Source organism: Pongo pygmaeus, chromosome 9 (assembly GCF_028885625.2).
Source record: "Pongo pygmaeus isolate AG05252 chromosome 9, NHGRI_mPonPyg2-v2.0_pri, whole genome shotgun sequence".
In the NCBI taxonomy this organism is placed as follows: Eukaryota; Metazoa; Chordata; class Mammalia; order Primates; family Hominidae; genus Pongo; species Pongo pygmaeus.
In genome coordinates this window covers 113,783,890-113,807,213 of record NC_072382.2, presented here as the reverse complement: position 1 = coordinate 113,807,213, position 23,324 = coordinate 113,783,890, and the positions used below count along the sequence as shown (strand labels likewise).

The window sequence follows — 23,324 nt, the reverse complement described above, 5'->3', positions numbered from 1 at the left end:
TGGCTGGCGGGGTGGCTCATGCCTGTAATCCCAGCACTCTTAGAGGCCAAGATGGGTGGATCACGAGGTCAGGAGATCGAGACCATCCTGGTTAACACAGTGAAACCCCATGTCCACTGAAAATACAAAATATTAGCTGGGCATGGTGGCGGGTGCCTGTAATCCTAGTTACTCGGGAGGCTGAGGCAGGAGAATGACATGAATCTGGGAGGTGGAGCTTGCAGTGCTCCGAGATCACGCCACTGCACTCCAACCTGGGTGACAGAGTGCGACTCCGTCTCAAAAAAAAAAAAAACACCCAATTTTGTTTTCATGCTGTGGATGCAACAGACACCTAATTCTAATGAATAAAACTACTGATAGCTAATACATAAAAGCGTAGAAGACACTTTTATTATACAACATTTTATTTAAAAAAATTATTTTCATAGAATACATTTTCACATTAGAGATTCCCATTGTGCGAAAATAACAATTTATTACTTACAGTTTTATATTTGTGGACAGATTGTTTTAAAACAAGTAGAATACATTTGAGAATTAAATCTCAGTTTACAATTGGTAGCATTTTGATACGTCTACGGGGAAACTTGCCCTTAAATGGAACTTCTGTATATTCAGAAGCACTCCAAGCGTTTCTTCCTAGGATTTAGAAATTTATAATATGAGATATCAGCATTTCCTAATTTTAAAATTTCCCTAGTATATGTAACCATCAGTAGGTGGTATCTACTGACTAGAGAGGGAAGTTTTCGAAAATTAAACACTGTCTAATTTTCTGCAAAGTTTTTATTCATGAATTAACAGTATTTCCCTTTGTCCATTATTCCCAAGGCAAATATGGAAGTTTGATCATATACTAATCGTAATAAAGCTGGATTCTCTTTAAGAGATTAATAAATTAAAAGGCAAAAGCTGATATATCATGTTTAGTTATACTGTGAGTCTTATAAGAAGCTGGGAGGCAACCCCATTAACTCACGAGAATACAGAACTCAGTCTCACATCTTAGATATAATTCCTCTCAAACCTTTTCCTCAAAGATTAAATTCTGAAAATAATCTTGTGATTATGAGAAGAAGGCTGTCCACCAATGGGCTTATCTGTTATTTCTTCCTTATTGCGAGCTTAATGGCATGACAAAGCAGAGGCAAAGAGGCATACATCAGTTCTTCAAAGTATGAAGTCAGAAAGGTCAGAGCTTCCACAGCATGGCAACAGCTTTGCAGATGCCCACATCGTGATAGTTGAAATAGCAAAGCCCAGCAAAGGTTAAAGCTGAAAGTGCCAAAAGCCCTGCCTTGGCAGCTTTCTGCGAGGCATCCCCATGAACATAGTCAGTAACAACTTGTCCAAGGCCCCTAAAGAAAAAGAAAAAATCATAACATCAATGAAAAACCACAGTGAAATTAGAAGACTATACAGATAACTTGGCTGCAAAAAAACGATCTGTCAAGTTCAAATGCAATGTCTCCATTTGCCACTCCACTGTCACTGTTTGCTTCTTTAGGGGATTCTGTATAGCCTTTTGCGTGTGTATGTCAGTAAGTCTATTTCTAGTGACTTTTTTTTAGAGACAAAGTCTTATTCTGTTGCCCATGCTGGAGTGCAGTGGCCTGATCATAGCTCACTACAGCCTCGAACTCCTGAGCTCAAGTGATCCTCCTGCCTCAGCCTCCCAAGTAGCCGGGACTACAGGAGCATGCCTCCATGCCTGGCTAATTGTTTTTTATTTCATTTATTTTTTTTTTTTTTTGAGACAGAGTCTCGCTCTTTCGCCCAGGCTGGAGTGCAGTGGCACGATCTCAGCTCACTACAACCTCCGCCTCCCGGGTTCAAGTGATTTTCCTGCCTCAGCCTCCCAAGTAGCTGTGGCTACAGGTGCCCGCCACCACACCCAGCTAATTTTTGTATTTTTAGTAGAGTCAGGGTTTCACCATATTGGCCAGGCTGGTCTTGAACTCCTGACCTTGTGATCTGCCCGCCTCAGCCTCCCAAAGTGTTGGGATTACAGGTGTGAGCTACCACGCCTGGCCTGTTTTTTATTTCTTTAAAGATGCAGTCTCACTATGATGCCCAGGCTGGTCTTGAACTCTTGGCTGCAAGTGATCCTTTCACCTCAATAACTAAAAATAACTAAAACTCTACAGTATTTTTAATTAATTCAAAAAGAATTTATTAAGTAGATATCATGTGCCAGAATCTGCCATAAATGTTGGGAGTATAATAAGTGAGACAGCATCCCTGCCCTTATGGAATATACTAGTGAATGAGAAGGAAAAAGTAAATACATATGTACTGGGAAGAAACACTTTAGAAAGGAAGACATGAATGAGAACATCCAAACCAAAGTGGCGTCTCTAATGAATAGTAAGACTTGTGTGGCTGGAGCACAGGGGTGAAGCAGAGATCAGAGGAAGGCAGGGGTTGGTTGCATAGGGTCTTGAAGGGCATGATAAGGTATCTGAATTTTATATGAAATATGATAGGAAACCACTGATACGTTTTAAGCAGGGAGTGCCTGAGGTTAGGAGTGACTTAATTTTACTATTTTTATAACAGTTTTATTGAAATGTAAGTAAAATGCCATAAAAAAAATTCACCCTTTTTAGTATATAATCCAGTGGTTTTTAGTTTATGGAGTTGTGCAATCATCATTATTTAATTCCAGAACATTCTCATTACCCCAAAAAGAAACCCTCTACCTATTAGCCCACTACCCAACTACAAATTTACTTTCTGTCTCTATGGATTTGCCTGTTCTAGACATTTCATATAAAAGAACCCATACACCACTGGGCATGGTGGCTCACACCTGTAATCCCAGCACTTTGGGAGGGTGAGGCGGGCGGATCACCTGAGGTTGGGAATTCGAGACCAGCCTGACCAACAAGGAGAAACCCCGTCTCTACAAAAAATACAAAATTAGCCAGGCATGGTGGCACGTGCCTGTAATGCCAGCTACTCGGGAGGCTGAGGCAGGAGAATCGCTTGAACCCAAGAGGCGGAGGTTGCAGTAAGCTGAGATTGTGTCGAGCCGAGATCATGCTGAGCCAAATTGCACCACTGCACTCCAGCCTTAGCGACGAGAGCAAAACTCTGTCTCAAAAAAAAAAAAAAAAAAAAAGCCATACAATATATGGCCTTTGTGTCAACTTAGCATAATGTTTTCAGTGTTCATCCATGTCATAGCATTTATCAATACATCACTCCTTTGTATGGCTGAATATTCTATTGTATGAATACACCATATTTTGTTTAGCTATTCATCTGCTGACAGACATTTGGATTGTTTCCACTCTTTGGCTATTATAAATAATGCCGCTATGATCATTCCTGTACAAGTTTTTTGTGTGGACATGTTTTCAATTCTCTTGGGTATACACCTAAAAGTAGATTGCTGAGTCAGATGGTAACTCTAAGGTTAACTTTTTGTTGTAACTGCTTTTCCAAAGTGATTGAAACGTTTTATATTCCCAGCAGAACCACGAGGGTTCCAATTTCTCCAAGTCGTCAGGAACACTTAAAACTGTCCATCTTTTATTACAGCCATCCTAATGGGGTGTCAGGTGGCATCTCATTGTGGTGTTGATTTGCATTTCTCTAATGACAAATGATGCTGAGCAATTTCTCATGTGCTTATTGGCCATTTGTATATCTACTTTGGAGGAATATATTTTTACGTTTTAAAAAGGTCACTATGGCTGTAGTGTGATGAATGAACAGAGTGGGTGGGGGAAAGAGCAACAACTGAACAGGAAACTAGTTAGAAGGCAACCGAAGTAGCCTAGGTGAGACTGTTGGCTTAACCTAGGCTGGTGACAGGGTGTAAAGTGACAATTCAGACTATTTTTTTTTCTAATAATGTCCATTTTCCTTTTTTTTTCTTCTTTTACTTTAAATTCTGGGATACCTGTGCTGAACGTGCAGGTTTGTTACACAGGTATACATGTGCCATGGTGGTTTGCTGCACCTATCAACCCATCATCTAGGGTTTAAGCTCCGCATACATTAGGTATTTATCCTAATGCTCTCCCTCCCCTTCCCCCCCACCCCGATTCAGAGTTTTGTTTTTCTGAGACAGAGTCTCACTCTGTCACCCACGCTGGAGTGCAGTGGCATGATCTCGGCTCACTACAACCTCCGCCTCCTGGGTTCCAGCGATTCTTCTGCCTCAGTCTCCCAAGTAGCTGGGACTAAAGGTGTGTGCCACCATGCCCAGCTTAATTTTTGTATTATTAGTAGAGACAAGGTTTCACCATATTGGCCAGGCTGGTCTCAAACTTCTGACCTCATGATCTGCCCGCCTCGGCCTCCCAAAGTGCTAGGATTACAGGCGTGAGACCACGCCTGGCCGATTCAGACTATTTTTTAAAGAAAGAACAGAACTGATGGAATAAGTGGGGTAAGAACAAAAAGAAATATCTAGAATGACTCCTAAGAATTTTAGTTTGAACATAGCTTTAACTGAGAAGGGGGTTTTAAAGGAGAAATCAAGGGAGATTTGGGGGGAAAAAAGAGTGATTTGGCCAATGTTAGATCTAGGATAACTATCAGACATCCAAGTGGATGTCAATTAGACAATCAGATAAACAAGTCTGAAGCTCAGAAAAACAGGTCAGATCTGAGCTCACCTAAAAAAGGGTACAGATGGAGAAATTAAGAAGGCCATGACTCAGCCCTGGAGATTTTGTCATCTCAAGGTCAGACAAGAGGAGAAGGATCTGGCAGAGGAGACTTCTATGCATCTGGAAAGCCAAAGAAAAGTGACTTACAGGGAGAATTGTTAATTAAGTTGAAGGCTGCTGAGACTTCAAGGAAGTGGAGGGTAGAGAATAGACAACCGGATTTGGAAAGATGAAGGCCTTCAGTGCCCTTGGTAAGAATAACCTAAGTTATATAGTTGGGATAAGACCCCAATTAATACAGGCTAAAAAAGACTCAGTGTTGAGGAAGTGGAGCACATTATAGACAGCTCCTTCAAGAGGGATGATATGTTAGAGAAATATTACTTACTGTACTTGTGATCTAATATTTCATATGCAACTGGAATCTTTTATTTGGAAAGATCTATGTGGTTAAAAAACAACATCAACAACAACTCATTCTCCTAACCAGTCCTACAAAACCAGATAATTAAAAGCCCTTTAGGCTGGGCACAGTGGTTCACACCTATAATCCCAGCACTTTGGGAGGCCAAGGTGGGAGGATCACTTGAGGTCAGGGGTCCAAGACCAGCCTGGCCAACATGGTGAAACCCCGTCTCGATTTAAAATACAAAACTGAGCCAGGCGTGCTGGCGCATGCCTGTAATCCCAGCTACTTGGGAGGCTGAGGCATGAGAATTGCTTGAACCCAGGAGGCAGAGGTTGCAGTGAACCAAGATCGCGCCACTGCACTCCATCCAGCCTGGGCGAGAGTTAGACTCCGTCCCAAAAAAAAAAGAAAAAAAAAATCTTTAACACTAGCTAGAAAATGATTCTGACAAGTCACTTAACCTCCCTGGGTCTTAGTTTCCAAATTTGTAAAATAAAAGAGTTGGTTAAGATACTCTTCAAAGTACTTCCAGTTTCAACAATCCGAAAGTGCCTCCCAACTCCCCACAATGACAACATATTGTCCCTGCAAAACTTAAAACGAACAACTCAAGGAACCCAACCTGTCATTTACCCTCATTTTAGAAGGTTCATTAACGTAGAAAGTCATATAAACTATACCAGATAAAATAAACAAAAGCTGGGCCGGACATGGTGGCCCACGCCTGTAATCCTACCACTTTAGGAGGCTGAAGCGGGCAGATCACCTGAGGTCAGGAGTTCCAGACCAGCCTGGCCAACATGGCAAAACCCCGTCTCTACTAAAAATACAAAAAAATTAGCTGGATGTGGTGGTGCGCGCCTGTAATCCCAGCTACTTGGGAGGCTGAGGCAGGGAAAATCGCTTGAACCTGGGAGGCAGAGGTCGTGGTGAGCTGAGATCACACCATTGCACTCCAGCCTGGGCAACAGAGCAAGACTCTGTCTCAAAAAATAAATAAATAAATAAATAGACAAACAAACAAACAGATGCTGGATACTCATTCATTCAGCAAGTATTTACTGAGTGCTATACGTCACATACCAGAGAGTAGTTCTAGGCTCTAGAGGCACAACAGCAAACAAATACAGTAAAAATAACAAAATAATCCACCCATATACATCTCTTTTTTTTTTTTTAAGAGGCAAGAATAAACTATACTATTTAGGGATATACATTTGGGTGATAAAATGCAAGGAAGCAATTACTATATAAAATAATAAACAGATGATGTAGTATATTAGAAGGCAGTAAGTGCTATTGAGAAAAATAAAACAAGCAAGAGAGACAAGGAATGGCAGGACAGAAACTGCAATTTTGAATAAGTGGTTAGGGAAGGCTTTGTTGAGAGAATGGCATTCAAGACCTGAAGGAGATGAAGAAACAAGCCAAGTGTATAGCTAGAAAAAGAGTTTCAGGCAGAAGCAGTAAGAGAAGCCCTGAGAGCTGGAATGTCCCTGGCATGTTCAAGGAATCTCAAGGAAGGCAGTGTGAGTGAGAGAGAGAGCAGCTAAAAATGAGGGAAGAAACAGGTGGTTCAATCATGTAGAGTCTACAGACAACCCTAAGAATTCTGACTTTGAGTAACATGAAGAGACAAAATAGGGTTTTGAGAAGGGGAATGTCTTATTCTAATTAACATTTTAACAGGATCACTGGGTCTGCTGTGTTGGGAATGGACACAAATGGGGACCAGCTAGGAGACTACTACTAGAGTCAAGGATAATGACCAAGTTTGGAGCTTACCAGGTTTAGATTTGAACAAAGAGAAAACTGGAAATGCCATTAGTTCAGACGGGGCAAGAGTGCAGGAGGAACAGATTAGGGGAGATCAGAAACTCAGTTTGACAGGCTACATTCAAAATGCTATTAGACACGGAAATCGAATTGAAAGACATTGAATAGGCAGGCGGATATATAAATCTAGGCATATACATATTTTATATATATTTTAAAGTTTTCAACAAATTTAGGGCATTTCAATCAACTTCTCCCTCATATATAATACATAAGACAAGCTCACAGCAAACAAACTGAGCAGACAACTATATTTGGAATTGCTATACTTGCCAGTGACCATGAAGAGTGAGGGTTGCAGCCAGGGAATAGTCCATCGCAGAGCAAGGATTCAAATAAGCAGCCGGAAGCAGACCCAGGAGCAAAACACTGACAACCCTCTCGCTAGTCCAGTGGAGAGATGCAGCCTTGGAGCCAGCTACAAAAAGGACCAGATTCATAAAAGTCGATGTGAGAAACACACATCTTTCATGTTCAACATATGCCACACAGTAACCCAAACTGACAGGCAGTGTACATATAGGATATAACTCTGAGTACAAAGGAAGTAAAATATCAAAATAGTAGTTGAGAGAGAAGGTATCTCTGTTTTTTGAAGTCTTTATCTCTGTTTTTTGAAGTCTTTTAGCACAAGGGTATCTCAATGCCTACATATTGATTAGAAGACAGATCCAAGAAGATGGATAAAATACAGAATTGCTGTATTGCTACAGAATTAAGCCAGTCTTGGTTCAGTGAAGTGAACAGATACCTTATGAATGTAAGTTAGTGGGCTGGACGTGGTGGCTCACGCCTGCAATCCCAGCACTTTGGGAGGCTGAGGTGGGCAGATCAGCTGAGGTCAGCTGAGGTCAGGAGTTTGAGGAGGTCAGGAGTTTGAGACCAGCCCGGCCAACACGGTGAAACCTGTCTCTACTAAAAGTACAAAACTTAGCTGGGCGTGGTCGTGGGCGCCTGTAATCCCAGCTACTCGGGAGGCGGCGGCAGGAGAATTGCTTGAACTCAGAAGGTGGAGGTTGCAGTGAGCCAAGACTGCGCGACTGCACTCCAGCCTGCACAACAGAGCAAGACTCTGTCTCCAAAAAAAAAAGAAAACAAAAGAAAAAAATTTTTAAAGACTTAGGCTAGAAGGTCTTCTATGATTATAAATGGCATCATTCAACCATAATGGCACTGTCTGCCCAAAGGTGTAAACTAGGTCTTCATTTGACAAAGTTGGACACAAGAGCCCCCTACAGGTAGGAAGTCCTGCTAAAGGCATGACCATTAGTGAAGGTAAAGATGGCTAGAGCCCAGAAAGCAGCAGCGATGGAGAGAACATACAATGGTGGCCCGGTGACAAGTGTATGTGCTGCACTCCACACCATTCTGGGATAGGTCGGTCCTGAAGAAATGCTGAGATATGAGCAGGTCTGACCACTGGGGTTCGCAGCAACAGAGCTGAGGAAAGAATCATTAGGATGATCATAAGAACCTCTCCTTTAACAGGACTGACAAACTTTCTAAATGACCATAGGTAAGCTACTTAACAATAAATAGGGGATATCATCTTATTTGTAAAATGAAGATAGCATCTATTTCACTGGGGTTACTTTGAAGTTAAGACTAGGGAACATCTGCATGTTCCCTACTTTATTTAATGACACCTCAGGCATTCTTTAACCTAACTCAGTAACCTGGAAATCATGAGACTTTTCCCCTAAATTCAATCGCCAAATCCTATTGGCATATCTCTTTAACAGTTCTTGAGACAATCTTCTTTTCTTTGTGCTACTTTCCTAGTTCAGGACCTCATCTTGCCCGGACTACTATGACAGTGTTTTCCTCATCAGAATGAAAGCTCTTTGAGGGCGGGAACTATGTTTTCTTCACATTTGTATCCTAGCATTACTACAGTGCCTGAGGTAACACAAATGCCCAGGTTAAATGATTTTCGAACTGATCCCCCCTCCACTCCCACACCCAAACACACCAACTCCAGAAGAAATGGGCAAGCTCCTAACCCTCTTTCCCGACTCAGGGTGGGAGCGAGTGGGGAGCATTCTAGGGACAGTGAACGGGGAGAAAACAGAACTGCTATGCGGATTAGCCTCATTAGGACTGCAACTTCCAGAGGGAGCTCTCTTTCTGATTATTCCGTCAACTCGTCAGCTCACAGCAAGTGAAATATACGTTTGGGTAAACATCTGGACCCCTAGACTACAGTGGCCATTGCTGTGATTTCGGTATTTTCTTCTCCTCAAGACATCTCCCACCCGGCAGATGAGTCCTCACTTCCATCCCCTTCCCTGGCTGGAGGCTGCGCTAAGCACCTCAGGGCGCGAAGACCCCTCACCTCGGCCTCCTTGGGCACCGCAAACGGCACTCAGCCTCCAGAGAACCGCCATCTCGTTCCTGAGGGCTCAAGGTCATCCACCAACCCGGAAGCACTTACGCGACAATTCCCACCACGACGACGAAACAAAACAGGGAGGAGGGAAATGCTGAGTGAACCGGAAGTCGAGAGGCGGTACACACCCGTCGCGCATGCGCAAACACGGTTGTCGGAAGGTGGCGAGCCTGAGGCGAACAATGGCGGAGCTGGGTGAAGCGGATGAAGCGGAGTTGCAGCGCCTGGTAGCCGCCGAGCAGCAGAAGGCGCAGTTTACTGCACAGGTGCGGGGACGGGGAGGGTAAAGGGAAAGGAAGTTTCACCTTCCTTGGTGGTCCTGGGCACGCTCGGAGGTCTGTACACTGGCGGCTCACTGGTGCTCGATCCCGGCTGCATCCCATTCCCCTCACGAAAGACAAGTCATGGCTCTCCTGTCCCTGGTGACCGGTAGTGCTCAGGTGCCGGATATGTAAGCGTAGCGTGGAGAAAAGAAAAGGTGTAAAGCAGGGAAGATTTGGGCGACGCAAGGGTACGGGAGCCTAGTTAGCCGGCGACATGACTGGGCTGGCATTCGAAAGATGTGGGTTCTCATCCTCCCTCTACTCCTTGCAGGCCACGTGCCCGTAGAAAAGATACTCATCCACTGTGGGTTTTGGTTTCGCCTTCACCTCACTGCCTCACTGGATTGTGAGGATCATATGCGACAATGTATTTGAAAACGACTAGAACATTATCGGAGGAAGGTGGACTCTGAAGTAGTCGCTGTAGACTATGGATTTAGAACAAGGGTTTGGAGCCCTTCGGACATGGTTCTAACGCGGCCTGACTTCTTGCTGGCTACATGACCTTGGACTACATAATCACGCCTCTTAAATGGGAGGTGATGACAGCTATCCTTGAGGACCTTAGAGAGAACTGATTTCTTAGCACCCAGCCCCACAAATAGTAAGCTCTTGGTAAAATGGTTATTTTTTTCCTTTTGGATGGGAGGAAGAGGGTGCTGGGATGACCAGCAAGAACCCTGGCTAGAAATCTTTGGGCCCTGAACATTCTAATGAAAGTGCACATAATTTCTGTGCCTGTATGTGCATTTTTCTGGGGAGTGGATCCATAACCCCCAAAAGGTTAATGGAACAATTACCTTGTCTAGGGGATAGGTTTGGAATAAAATGAGTGCAATAGTTTGGGGAAATTAATTGGTTCCCTAGTTTGTTCACACTGGTGCTAGCTACTTTGGGGAATATAAAATGTTATTAGTCCTATGTGAGAATGTACAATCTGTAGGGACGAGGATCTGGATCAATATTGGTGACTAATTAGGAAATGAAGAAAGAGAAGAGCCCAAAGTGACTCCGTGGTTGATTTCAAGAATGGTTTTTTCAGGTGTCAAAAAGTGAGAAGTTAATAAACAAGAGTTAGGCCTATCTGCAGACCCAATGGTTATTGTTTTTCTTTCCTTTTAGGTGCATCACTTCATGGAGTTATGTTGGGATAAATGTGTGGAGAAGCCAGGGAATCGCCTAGACTCTCGCACTGAAAATTGTCTCTCCAGCTGTGTAGACCGCTTCATTGACACCACTCTTGCCATCACCAGTCGGTTTGCCCAGATTGTACAGAAAGGAGGGCAGTAGGCCATCCCCCAGGAGAATGACAGAAGCAAAGGACTTGTTATTAAGCAGACTTAAGGGCCAGTGGGGGAAGGCTGTCAACCCACTGTCAGATCAGCATCAGGCTGTTATCAAGTCTGTTGGTGCTAAAAAGTAAAAGATGAAATGTTCAAAGAGTGAAATTTATTTATTTGGAATTCAGAAATTCCAGGTTGTATGACATCAGTTACTCAATAAGTGTGAATTCTCCAACTCTTCTTTTAATCCCATTTTAGAATTTAATATAGAGATCTCTGATTGGCAGGAACACTAGAAATAAATGTTCCATGGCCAGTAGTGCAAATGGGGGATTGTAGGTTTAGAAAAACCACCCTAAGCCGTATTAAGGGGGTTGGAAAAACCATCAAAGCCTAAGGCATAGAAGAAAATATGGGGTTAAGAAAGATGAAGAACAAAAAACAGCTTTATTGCTTATACATGACCAAGAAAAGGAAAACATGGCAAAAAAAAAAAAAAAAAGGCAAGATGTGTATTCCTTGTGAAAGAACAAGCCTGCTAACTTGGGAGGAAGGGAAGGTCAGGACCCAAATAGAGCCAATTTCCTGGAGATGGCCTGTTCTACTGGCACATTTTCCTGAGTCTGTGCTTAAAACCTTTCAGGTACTTTCAGGGCACAGAAACAATGCATGCTAAAAAATATATGGCCAAAGCTCCTTCCAACAAAGATTCAACTTGCTCCAGGAACAAAATAATTGCTTTAGGTTAAGAGGTAGTAATTAGAGACTATTCCTCTCCCTTTAGGCCCCCACTAATCCCAAAAATGAAAATACACACCATGGAACACTGACAATTGAGTACCAAAGTATTAAAATTTCAAATAAATATCCCAAAAGGTAGCACCTGCTCATAGTTAAGGGATAGGGCACCTCTGTCCAACCATGTATTTTAAGACCAAGCACTTTATTAGAAATCTGTCCCATAAAGAGAACAAATTTAGCAGTTAGAACTAAAAATACCAACTCATGGAATGTCATCATAGTTGTATCTACTGCTGGTGTCTTATACTGTCATGCTACTGTGAAGTAATTCCGTATTACACATCAGGAAAGTAAGGCCAGGAAGGTGAACTTACCTGCTCTGGGCCTCCTCATAACCAATGAGTGGCAGAACCAAGACCAAAAGTCTGAGTTTTCAAGCTTTTTACTCAGCCCATTAAGTGACAACCAGGAAAAAATAATATGTCACTTGATCTTTCTTCCCATAGTGAAAAAATGCACTTGTGTTCTGCCAGCCTTCTTTCAGTGATATTTTGGTTTCTTAAGAATTAACATACTAAGGATCACAGTATAGCAAAGGGAAATAATGTGGTCTCTGCTTGGTGCTTTAATCCAAAGGCAGACTGGGAAGAAGTGGATATGTCCCTGAGAAGCCTGTTTCATTTTGGAAATAATTCAACTTAGTTTCAGAGAAAACCTAAACTTCATTAACAGATTTAGAAATGAACAAGACAACATTTAAATGGCAGTTGCTGCCCTGAATCCAGAGTACCATTAAACAACATGATTATTTCCTAATTCTTCCCCATTTGGTACAGGATTATCTATGACAACTGAAGAAATAATTTGAACACAAGTCCATTTAGGCAAATATACAGCAATGGAACTAAAAAACCATTTAATATCCAATTACCATGTTTAGGCGTATACTAAGTATAGCTGTAGGCCCCGTCCAGCAGGGAAATTTGCAGAAACTCTAGTCCCTTCTAATAAGTTGTCTATGGATGTTATCATGAAGGGAAAAGGTTTGTTCTTAGGCCCATGTCCTGATTAAGTAAACCGGACCACACCTATGGGGTCAAAATATAGAAGGATCAAAGCACCAAGGCTAAAGACAAGTCAGTTGTGACACCTGCTATATAAACAGAGAGCAATATAGTGTTGCCTTGTCATACCATCCTACATGGCATTAGTTCCAATCCACCTCTTGATCCCAGCCCTTGACTTCCCCAAATTCAATATTCCGATTGGTGTACCCAGGTCACTATTGGATCCAGCTTTCTGGGTCCTTTAATTTGCTGTATATGCACTCTACACTAAACATAATTAATTGCAAAAAAATAATCTCTTCAAGAAACCTTCATAACAAAATACCAGATTCCCTTTTAACAAGAAAAGGGGATCAAGCTTAACACCAAAATAGAAGACAAGAAGTCTGTCAGAACATACAGATGGCACAAGATAGCTCTGACCTCAGGCCCCGTGCTGAACAAGAGTCACTGGAAAAACCACAAGGAGTAAGAACTGTAAATATCCACAGTCATGTGGAAAACAATAGTATTTCCCATTTAGTCATCCTCTGAGCTCTCAGCAGACCTTTCATCTGTAGCTACTTTCCAATTTGTGCGTTTGTTTGTCCTCTCCTGTATTTCATTGTTGGCTACAGAGGTATGGACTTTCTTCTCTCTCTTTTTCCTTTTGGTTTTCTTAGTGTCTCTTTCCTCACTTTCCTCAGAACTGCTGGATGCTGAATCATCTGAATGTGAAGTGTTACTTTCTGCCTCTAAGAATAAAGCAGGTTTTTTGAGAGACTTTTTCCTGGATTTTTTCTTGCGCTTATGTGGTTGTTTCCTTTTCCTTGTACCAGAAGCCCCAGTTTCTTCTGAGAACTCACTCGAGGAATCTGCTGTTATATCTGTAGCTTCCTTTTTGCTTTTCTTCTGTTTTTTGTGTGACCTTTTTTTCTGCTTTTTTTTGTGGGATTTCTTTGACTTCTTGTGTTTGCGGGATTCATGGGTAGATGACTTTACCTGGGGAGATGTTTTCTTCCCGTTGGTAATATCTTGCTGATCACTACTAATAAAAAAGTAAAAAATAGAAGCTTTTATGTAAAAAAAAAAGCATATTATTTTACTATTATGCATTCTAGATTAAAAAATTGAGGTTAACATCTGAATTTTAAATAAGCACTTTAACATATACTTTAACACTTTAATATTCTCATTGAGTTGTTTCCTCATCTTTAAAATGAAGATAAAAATTCTAAGCTGCCATGCTGAGTTACTGTATGGAATACTATATATAAAAACCAAAATGCTTACAGACATGCCAAACATCAACCAGAGAATGGGAAAACAGGGATCACCTCCTAACTAAATCACCTATTGTTTCTTTAGCTACATTTTTTTTGGCAAGTATATTCTTTGTAAAAGTTAGGAAATCAATTTATAATACAGATTTTGTACCATCTTAGTTTCTTTCAGTAAGTCTATTTTCCTTACCTGTCTGTTTCAAATTCTTCAGGGTATAACTCTTTATAACCACTGTGACCCCATCTGTAATATGACACATCACATGTATTGTTAAAGCAATGCATACATTTTTGGAAATTAAAGCAACATTAGAAAGACTTTGGAGTACATGCATACAGAAACATAAACACAAAATAGAGATATGGTAGAACCAAGCCCCCATTATAGCTCAATAACAGCTACATTTCCTGTACTGTACACTATTACTTCAGACATACAAGATCATTTTGTCGATTTGTAAGAGAACTTGCCATTGCTTTCCTTAAGAAACACTAACGAACTCTTACACTCTGCTCTTTAGCTGTGAAGCACTTTTCCAAAAACACTTCATAATATCATGCTGTCTACATGGGGACAATTTTTTTTTTTTTTTTGAGATGGAGTCTTACTCTGTTGCCCAGGCAGGAGTGCAGTGGCGTGATCTCAGCTCACTGCAACCTCCACTTCCCGATTTCAAGTGATTCTCCTGCCTCAGCCTCCCGAGTAGCTGGGACTACAGGCACATGCCACCATGCCTGGCTAATTTTTGTATTTTTAGTAGAGATGGGGTTTCATTATGTTGGCCAGGCTGGTCTCAAACTCCTGATCTTATGATCTGCCCGCTTTGGCCTCCCAAAGTGCTGGGATTACAAGCATGAGCCACCGCGCCGAGCCTTATTTTTTTATTTTTCTTTTTTTCTTGAGACAGAGTCTCACTCAGTTGCCAGGCTGGAGTGCAGTGGTGCAATCTCAGCTCAACTGCAACCTCCACCTCCTGGGTTCAAGCGATTCTCCTGCCTCAGCCTCCCGAGTAGCTGGGACTACAGGCGCATGCCACCACGCCCGGCTACTTTTTGTATTTTTAGTAGAGACAGGGTTTCACCATGTTGGCTAGGATGGTCTCAATCTCTTGACCTCGTGATCCGCCCGCCTCAGCCTCCCAAAGTACTGGGATTACAGGCATGAGCCACTGCACCTGGCCTATTTTTTTAAAATAACAACTTTATGAAGTATAATTCACATATCATGGAATTGAAAGTGTAGTGCCTCCAGCCCAGGGCAATCACTAATCTACCTTCTGTCTCTATGGAACTGCCTACCACATAAATGGAATCATACAGTTATGTATGGACATAGTACATAAATAGAATCATACAATATGTGGTCTTTTGTGACTTGGCTTCTTTCTTCTCACTTAGCATAATGTTTTCAAGGTTTATCCACGTTGTAACATGTATCTGTACTTCATTTCTTTTACTGCCAAGTAATATTCCATTGTATGGATATATCACATTTTGTTTACCCATTCATCAGTTGACAGACATTTGGATTACTTGGCCATTATTTTTTGGGGCCATTATTAATAATGCTGGTATGAACTTTTGTACACGAGTTTTTTGTGGGGACAATTAATTTTGATAAGTACATGTTCTCAGGCCAAACATTAATGCTCACAGGAATTAATCACAAACCTGTCTGGCATGTTTGCTTCATAATCATAGAACTTTTTGTTCCAGGATTTAGCTTTAAGAAAATCATCTTCCAGTGTCCCAGAAATTTCATTCTTTGGCCTCCAATAGTCTCTTTGACTTTCTTCATCAAAACCATCACTGCGCATCCGGCTAAAAGAGAAAGCAGAAGAACTTTTAGATGTAAAAACAATCTGTGAGTTTACTTTATGGAACATCATGCACAAAACTCATGGAACAAGCTGAGGGGGGAGGAAACAACATGATACTGTTTAAAAAAAAAAAGGTAAAGACATTATCTGCTCCTCTCCATACATCTGTAAAGTCCAGTGGAAGAAATCTGACCAGGCCTAGTGCAGTGGCTCATGCCTGTAATCCCAGCACTTTGATTATCTGTTCCTCTCTGTACATTTGTAAAGTCCAGTGGAAAAAAATCTGACCAGGCCAGGTGTAGTGGCTCATGCCTGTAATCCCAGCACTTTGGGAGGCTGGGGCGAGTGGATCACTTGAGGTCAGGAGTTCAAGACCAGCCTGGGGGACATGGTGAAACCCTGTCTCTGCTAAAAATACAAAAAAAGTAGTCAGGTGTGGTGGCACACGCCTATAGTCCCAGCTACTTGGGAGGCTTAGGCAGGAAAATTGCCTGAACCCGGGGAGGCACAGGTTGCAGTGAGCCCAGATCATGCTATTGTACTCCAGCCTGGGCAACAGAGTGAGACTCCGTCTCAGGAAAAAAAAAAAGAAAAAAAGAAAAAAATTAGTACCCATCCTATTGCAAAGCATAGAGAGATGAAATCAACTCTGGACTGTGTCATGTGATAGTTCACTCGCTGATTCTCAACTAGGAGGGCATGCAAAGAGGGAAGCAGAACATAATCATAGCTAGGGACACTTCAAACTACCCTAGAGATTCTGAAATACACTTCCCTCTGTGCAAACCAGCAACTTACTATAGAGAGGTCCCAATAACAGTGGGAACAAGGTCTAACCCATGGGAATACTGGAGTAGGAAAAAAGTTGAGAACCACTGATCCAGCTTCTGTTTACCATTTCTACTAACTAGCCAGTAAGCTGCTAATCAGTTATCAAAAATTTTTAAGGGGCCAGGCCCAGTGGCTCACACCTGTAATCCCAGCACTTTGGGAGGCCAAGGTGGGTGGATCACTTTGAGCTCAGGAGTTCGAGACCAGCCTGGCCAACATGGTGAAACCCTGTCTCTACTAAAAATACAAAAATTAGCCGGGCGTGGTGGCAGGTGCCTGTAATCCCAGCTGATTGGGAGGCTGAGGCAGAAGAACTGCCTGAATCCAGGAGGCGGAGGTTGCAGTGAGCCAAGACCACACCATTGCACTCCAGCCTGGGTAACAAAAGTGAAACTCCGTCTCAAAAAAAAAAAAAAAGAAAAAAAATTGTAAGGGCCTCCTATGTACCAGGCACTGGTCTAGCTGGCAGGAATATAGCAGCAAATGAGAAAATCACAAGCCCTGCTCCTAAAGAGTTTAAGTATTTCTTATATATGTAGCTCTTACACTCACAAGCATGTAAGGATGTTCCCAATTATTCAAGCATTCCTAGGCCTCTCCACAAGGAAGACAACTAAGCCTGCATAATCCTTCATATTTACACTCAAGCTATTAAGGTAATGTGAAAAGGCTGTTGATCTGGTGAAGAGGGTGAATAGACAGGGTGAAGAAAAGTCTGAGGCCAGGCAAGTGGCTCATGCTTATAATCCCAACACTGGGAGGTTGAGGTGGGAGGACTGCATAAGCCCAGGATTCTATACCACCCCGGGGAACACAGCAAGACACCACCTCTACAAAACAAAAAAAAAATAGCTAAGCATAGTGGCATGCACCTGCAGTTCCAGCTACAAAAAGAAAAGCCTAAAAGAATGAAAGATTAATAGAAAATTGAATGACTGATCAGCTTAGTGACCACAAGATTCCAGTAGAAAATCTTCAGTTAAAAGCTATCAGGTAAGGTTAGAATCCACAGAACCCTACACATTCATAACTGTTCAGGTAGAATTTTTTAACCCTCCATTGTAAATAAGTACAAAGAGTGGGGCCATATGCATCACAGCCATTATCTTTATGCCTGGGTCTAGATTTACGAAAGAGGGAAGGCTTAAGGACTCACAGAACTGAATTTATCCTTAATATACCAAAGTATTTTTAAACAAAAGTTGATGATTCTGAAAAAGATGAGAATTATTTCAGTTCTCAGAGCTGCAACTTCACCTTGAACTGCTGGGTAGCATTTTCCTTTTGGTCCCCCGGTAAGCATCTTCCATCTGTTTTTCCAGTTCTCTTATTTTCCACATATCTGATTCCTCCTGAATCTAGAATTTTTAAAAAGGAAATAAAAATAAGTTACTAAAAATAATTTTACATTACAGAAAAGTAACTAATTGGCCAGGCGCAGTGGCTCACACCTGTAATCCCAGCACTTTGGGAGGCCAAAGCAGGCAGATCATGAGGTCAAGAGTTTGACACCAGCCTAACCAACATGGTGAAACCCCGTCTCTAATAAAAATACAAAAATTAGCCAGGCGTGGTAGCATGCACCTGTAATCCCAGCTACTCAGGAGGCTGAGGCAGGAGAATCACTTGAACCCTGGAGACGGAGGTTGCAGTGAGCCAAGATTGCGCCACTACACTCCAGCCTGGGCAATGGAGTGACACTCCGTGTCAAAAAAAAAAAAAAAAAAAAAAAGCAACTAGCTGAAAATACAATCTGACTAATTATTGGACTACAGACTGGGCTATGATCAGGAACCTGGAAAACAAATTGGTTTCTCTAGAAAGTGGCTGAACAGTCCAATCCAGTAAATCTCAAATATGTGGAATTCTTCCCCAATAGAATTTTTAAACCCCTGCATAGACAAACATCACCTTACCAATTTTGCAATTATGCTGCGATTAGAAAATGATAATGCCACATTTCCAAAATGCAATGTAATTTTAATTATATCATCTCAATTGAACCTTAAGCAATCTCATGAGGAAAATAAAGCAGCTACCATTATTACATTTTACTGTAAAGAAACAAAAGCTCAGAGATTTTAACAAAGTCAAAAAACTAGTAAGGACAGGTCTTTAAACTCCCTAAGCTAAATCTCTTCTGGTAACGTTATAATTTTTGTCAAAAATAAAATAAAATAAAATAATCAGTATGGCTGCTAGAGAATTTCTTGAAAAGCAGAATGTGATTACCCAAACAACAAGAACACATTTTATTTCTAAGTCTTCCTGCATAATTTCATTAGATCTGTGCTAGATTTATCTTTTTCTAGCTACCATTTTAAATCTAAGCTTACTACATAACTAGGGGCAGGTTAACATAATTGCATAGGCAGCTTGGGTAACAGTTTTACCCTCGCCCATAATTTTAAGAATCAGGTGATATGATAATAATAATATGATCAAACCAAAAGTAGTACAGTTTACTGAAGAAAACTAAACCAGGGGCCTTGGCCCTCTTTTCATTATATGTGCTCTCCTAGGTGACCTCATCTACTCTCATGACCTCTTATCATCAACTTAAACATCAATAATCCCGAAACCTTTATGTCCAGCCCCAACTTTTCTCCTCTACTCCAAGTCTGAATTTTCAACTGTTTGGACACCTCACCATCAACATGTTGAAAACCAAACTAATTACCTTTCCTATCATAATTGTCCCCTTTTTTCTTTACCTCAATTAACAGAATTGTCATCATCTACCCAGTCACATAGGTGGTTACACAGTTGACCTTGAACAACAGGAATCTCAACTGTGCAGGTCCACTTATCCTCAGATTTTCTTCCACCTCTGCCACCTGTAAGATAGCAAAACAAGCCCCTCTTCTTCCTCCTCAGCCTACTCAATGTGATTTTCTTAATAAAATGTTCTTTTCTCTAGCTACTTTACTATAAGAATACAGTATATAATACATGTAACATAAAAAATATGTGTTAATCCACTGTTTATGGTATCACTATGGCTTTCAGTCAGTAGTAGGCTATTGGCACTTAAATTTTGAGGGAGTAAAAAGTTATACATGGATTTTCGACTATGCAGGGGGTTGATGTCCCTAGCCCCTGCATTGTTCAAGGGTCAACTGAATTAGATTCCATTCTTATCATTATAATCTAATTAGCCACCAACTTCTTTGGATTCTCTCTCCTAAATTCCTCTTCTTCATTCCTGCTGTCACTAATTTCATGCCAACCCTCATCATCTTTCACCTGTAATACTGCAGTTGCCTCCTAATTACTCTCCCTTCTGTATCTCCCCATCTGATTCATTCCCTACCCAGCTGACAAACCATCTTTCTAAAACATAACTATGATCATGCCACACCCTGTTTAAAAACATTTGATGGCTTCTTTATTGCCTAGAGGAAAAAGTCTCAGCTCCAAACATCACAATCCAACTCTAATTACCACTGAGGCCTTGTCTTCTGCCACTATCCCCTACCTTCCCTGCTTTCTGGATAAATTTCTTGCCATGCCCCAAGTGATTAATGCTCTTTCTCGCTGCCATATTAATGCATGATGCTCTCTATCCAGAATGATCTTTCATACCTGGTAAACGTACACCTATTCAAGAACCAGTTCAAAGATCAGCAGCGCAAATACCACTAATTCTGTAAAATCTTTTCTAATTCCCCAGAGTAGATTTTATTATTTCCTCCTTAGTGCTCCAAAGCACTTTGCAAATATCTCTGTTATACAGTACTTATCAAACTGTATTATAATTATCTATTTTATTCATCATTTTATTTCCTACTTTGTACGGAAGCTTCCAAAAACTAGATGACAAGAATATTCTTTGTATCTCCCAGTTGTGCCAAAATAATGCTTGGCACACTGCTTGCCTTCAGTAAGCGTTGAGGAGTAACTAGGTTGTACCTCCCACCTTATTGTGAGCATCTGTGTGCCGGATGACATTCCTCAGGAGGACTTTCCCCAGTGGAATCCGGGACATTCTTCAATCTGAAATGAATCAACAACAAATAACGTTTAGTAATAATTTCTGTTATTACTTTATCTTTTCTTAAATTTTATAAAGAAGCGTGAGGTACAGGAAGGATCACTGAACTAGAAGTCAGAGATCCTAAAGAATAATTTTCCCTTTACCATTAAAAGAGGGAAATGCCTAAACACACTAATGTGAGATGAAGAGATAATGTACATTAAAGTTCTTTGAAAATGCACAAGACTACATAAAATTAAGTGCTTTCATGAGCACCATTTTATTTACTCCTCATAATAACTATTTTTTATATGAGGCAAGTATCTCCATCTCTATTTTGTAGATGAAGTTCCCTTAAAGCTATAACGTCCCAAGCCACATAGTCCCAGGCAAATGATGTATGTCACTGTCTAGATTAAAAATCAAACCTCCAATCCCAATATAGTTTGCACTGAAGCAAATACGTAGATTTGAGAGTGTGAGGAACCACAGGTGTCAACAGTAACAGAAACTGATGACTCAAAACATCAAATGCAAAGATGTCCTAAATTTCTCCATTTGGGGGCATTTTATTTCCTACTTGGTACGGAAGCTTCCAAAAACTAGATGACAAGAATATTTTCGTGTGTAGCTAACAGGAGCTTTGTGCAACCACCCCAACGCTCACTCACCCCTTGATCCTGAGGAAATCAGGCATCTTGTTAGTGAGGCGAAGAACCACTCCATTACAAGATCTCCTCCGACCCAGGAAGCCAAGGAGTCAGGGCTCAAAGGCAGCTCTGCAGCTTCACCCGAGTCCTTCGTGAAAACGCAGCCTTCCCACTGGTTACTCTGCCCTCACCTGTGGCCCAGGCCACTGCCGCCTTTCCCCCAGCCCAGATCGACAGGCAGATCTCTCTCCCGGACTGAGGCCGGAGGCTGAGCCGGCGCGGAATTCGGACAGCCCGGTTGACCTGGGCATTCCCCGCTCACGCTCCTCTGGGACGAACCCCGGGGGTAAGTTTCACTCCCCAGAAAGGCTGGGGACGCTTTGGATGGCAACGGCCTTCGGTTGGGCCCCAGAAAGTATCTAGGGGGCCTGAAGCGGGGGTTAAGGTTTCGAAGTGGAAGACAGAGGAAATATCCCCATCTTTGTCACCGGGATCCCTGTTCCCCAGCGGCCTCGGAGCTCCCAGTAACCTTCCCTCCAAACGCCCTCCCCACACAAATACACACAAACACACCCATACCGTGCGCCGCAGCCTCGCGTGGCGGGGGGTAGGGGGGAAGAAGCGGGTTTGGGAGAAAAAGGAGCAGACTTCCTTTTCAGGCCGGAAGTCGTGCTCCTGAGAAATCGTCCCACCAACAGGCAGCCCAGAGACTCCCATAAGGGAGGGTTTTCAGGACACTCCAGAGGTTGACGGGTGCAGAAGGAAGGCGGGCGCTTTCCTGGAAGAGAAATGAGTCAGGCCCAACTGAAAAGCAAGCCTGGCACCAGAAGGGGGACATTCCGGAACTAGATATGAAGAGACTTTTCTCCCTGAAGTTCCCCGGACCCAATTAGATGTTGTACCCAGGCTGGTTACCCTGGTAACAGGCGTCGCGGTTTGTCAAGGAACTGAGAGAAGAGGTGGGTTTGCCAACCTATAGAATGATTACCCATTAGAACTGAGAGAAGAGGTGGGTTTGCAGACCTATGGAATGATTATCCGTTAGTTAAGTTTCCCATTTAGCGTAACCCTTACACAGTAGTTGAAGAATCTAAACCTCCTCTTTTCCTCATTCTAAAGATGCTGTGGGACACCTCTCCAGTGGGAGAAGAGGCTAAGGAGAGTTATCTGAAGACGTAGAGAAGTGTCCCAGCCTTTCTATTAGCTTACTTAATCTCGAAATAATCCTATGATAGAGGTATTATCGTCTTCATTTTGAACAGAACAAATAAGAGGAATATATATATACACACACACACACACACACACACACACACATACATTAATTGCTCAAGGTCACACAGCTAGTGAGAGATAGAACTAAGACCCGAATGTAAGCATTCTGGCTCGCAAGTCCATGCTTTGAATTACTAAACTATACTGAGGATTAAGGAAGTCTCATGTGGCCCTCACCCCACACCACACCTCTGGCAATTTCAGAACTGGGGAGCCACCAGTCAGGTGTTGGAACAAGAAGATCAGGAAACCCAGACTTAAAATGATTACTCTGACTTGTCAGGGTCCAAGTAGAAGTAAGGCCTTATCTGAGAGGACAATGTGAGAATTTAGGAAGAGGTACTAGATAATTAAAGAATAAGGAAAACATAAAGTGGTGCTGATCCACAAACTTTTAGACACAAATGCTGTCCTAACTTCACCAAAACAATTCCTGGCCCATTCCACCTCCCCAAAGCAGAAATGAATCAATAATTACACAGACAGTTTTCTTCCTGAAGTCATGTCTTTCCACAGGCTTAAGAAAATTGTTCACCACTCATCAGTCATGGAGACATCCTCAAAGGGTCTGCTTACCCAAGTTACTCAGTTTTGGAACCTCCTAGATGATCTAGCTGAAAGTGACCCTGAGCGCTATGAGAAGTTTATTCAGCACCAGCTGAAAGAAGGGAAACAGCTCTGTGCTGCCCCAGAACCACAGCTTTGTCTACAGACCAGGATTCTGGTATGTCGAGTTGGTGCCAGGGATGGGGAGGTCTTGAATGAAATAATCCCAGAATAACCAGAGAATACTTTACACTTAGGTATTGCTATTTTTTTTTTTTTTTTTTTGAG

At 42.0% G+C, this 23,324-nt stretch overlaps 4 protein-coding genes across 20 annotated transcripts in view; 2 read left to right on the top strand and 2 right to left on the bottom strand.

Annotated features, from left to right (window-relative positions):
* Positions 1–389: 389 nt before the first annotated feature.
* On the bottom strand, positions 390–9,453 carry SDHD (succinate dehydrogenase complex subunit D). 2 transcript variants are annotated; one of them, XM_054440265.2, is made up of 4 exons: positions 9,209–9,453; positions 8,197–8,313; positions 7,147–7,291; positions 390–1,361 (listed from the first exon to the last, which is right to left on the bottom strand). In XM_054440265.2, the coding sequence occupies exons 1-4, from the start codon at positions 9,258–9,260 to the stop codon at positions 1,196–1,198; spliced, it is 480 nt and encodes a 159-aa protein (XP_054296240.1). In that variant the 5' UTR covers positions 9,261–9,453; the 3' UTR covers positions 390–1,195. The 2 variants fall into 2 exon arrangements, with proteins under 2 accessions (XP_054296240.1, XP_054296241.1); XM_054440266.2 differs by lacking the exon at positions 7,147–7,291 and having other exon boundaries at positions 1,273–1,361; positions 9,209–9,342.
* Positions 9,400–11,025, top strand: TIMM8B (translocase of inner mitochondrial membrane 8 homolog B). The gene is made up of 2 exons (XM_054440267.2): positions 9,400–9,528; positions 10,708–11,025. Exons 1-2 carry the CDS (start codon positions 9,400–9,402, stop codon positions 10,873–10,875), a joined length of 297 nt encoding a protein of 98 aa, XP_054296242.2. The 3' UTR covers positions 10,876–11,025.
* Positions 11,026–12,311: 1,286 nt separating this feature from the next.
* Positions 12,312–22,110, bottom strand: NKAPD1 (NKAP domain containing 1). 7 transcript variants are annotated; one of them, XM_063671419.1, is made up of 7 exons: positions 21,795–21,929; positions 20,509–20,585; positions 19,361–19,426; positions 17,847–17,947; positions 15,610–15,759; positions 14,129–14,182; positions 12,312–13,703 (listed from the first exon to the last, which is right to left on the bottom strand). In XM_063671419.1, the coding sequence occupies exons 2-7, from the start codon at positions 20,575–20,577 to the stop codon at positions 13,196–13,198; spliced, it is 948 nt and encodes a 315-aa protein (XP_063527489.1). In that variant the 5' UTR covers positions 20,578–20,585; positions 21,795–21,929; the 3' UTR covers positions 12,312–13,195. The 7 variants fall into 7 exon arrangements, with proteins under 7 accessions (XP_063527489.1, XP_063527488.1, XP_063527490.1 ...); XM_063671418.1 differs by lacking the exon at positions 21,795–21,929 and adding an exon at positions 21,237–21,373; XM_063671420.1 differs by lacking the exon at positions 21,795–21,929 and adding an exon at positions 21,237–21,373 and having other exon boundaries at positions 12,312–13,700.
* Positions 21,875–23,324, top strand: part of PIH1D2 (PIH1 domain containing 2) — a 23,201-nt gene continuing 21,751 nt past the window's right edge. For 4 of the 10 annotated variants that reach the window (XR_008492494.2, XM_054440257.2, XM_063671424.1 and 1 more), the window contains exons 1-2: positions 21,952–22,174; positions 23,007–23,214. Coding sequence is in view for 8 of the 10 variants with exons in the window: in XM_054440257.2 (XP_054296232.1) it covers positions 23,038–23,214 (177 nt within the window). In the remaining 2 variants the exon portion in view is untranslated. Of the gene's footprint in view, positions 22,225–22,334; positions 22,453–23,006; positions 23,215–23,324 lie in introns of all 10 variants that reach the window. The other 6 variants (XM_054440256.2, XM_063671425.1, XM_063671423.1 and 3 more) reach the window with 3 other exon arrangements.

Bases quoted from the DNA above. Each gene is read 5' to 3' on its own strand.
- SDHD (XM_054440265.2), bottom strand. From the start codon at position 9,260: ATGGCGGTTCTCTGGAGGCTGAGTGCCGTTTGCGGTGCCCAAGGAGGC. The intron at 8,314-9,208 runs GTGAGGGGTCTT...TTCTTTCCTCAG, and splicing joins CGGTGCCCAAGGAGGCCGAG to CTCTGTTGCTGCGAACCCCA. The intron at 1,362-7,146 runs GCAAGTATAGCA...CTTTTTCTTTAG, and splicing joins CTCACTCTTCATGGTCACTG to GGGCCTTGGACAAGTTGTTA.
- TIMM8B (XM_054440267.2), top strand. From the start codon at position 9,400: ATGCGCAAACACGGTTGTCGGAAGGTGGCGAGCCTGAGGCGAACAATG. The intron at 9,529-10,707 runs GTGCGGGGACGG...CTTTCCTTTTAG, and splicing joins AGGCGCAGTTTACTGCACAG to GTGCATCACTTCATGGAGTT.
- NKAPD1 (XM_063671419.1), bottom strand. From the start codon at position 20,577: ATGTCCCGGATTCCACTGGGGAAAGTCCTCCTGAGGAATGTCATCCGG. The intron at 17,948-19,360 runs GTCAACTGTGTA...TAAAAATTCTAG, and splicing joins TGAGATTCCTGTTGTTCAAG to ATTCAGGAGGAATCAGATAT. The intron at 15,760-17,846 runs GTGAAGTTGCAG...TTTCTCTTTTAG, and splicing joins ATGCTACCCAGCAGTTCAAG to CCGGATGCGCAGTGATGGTT.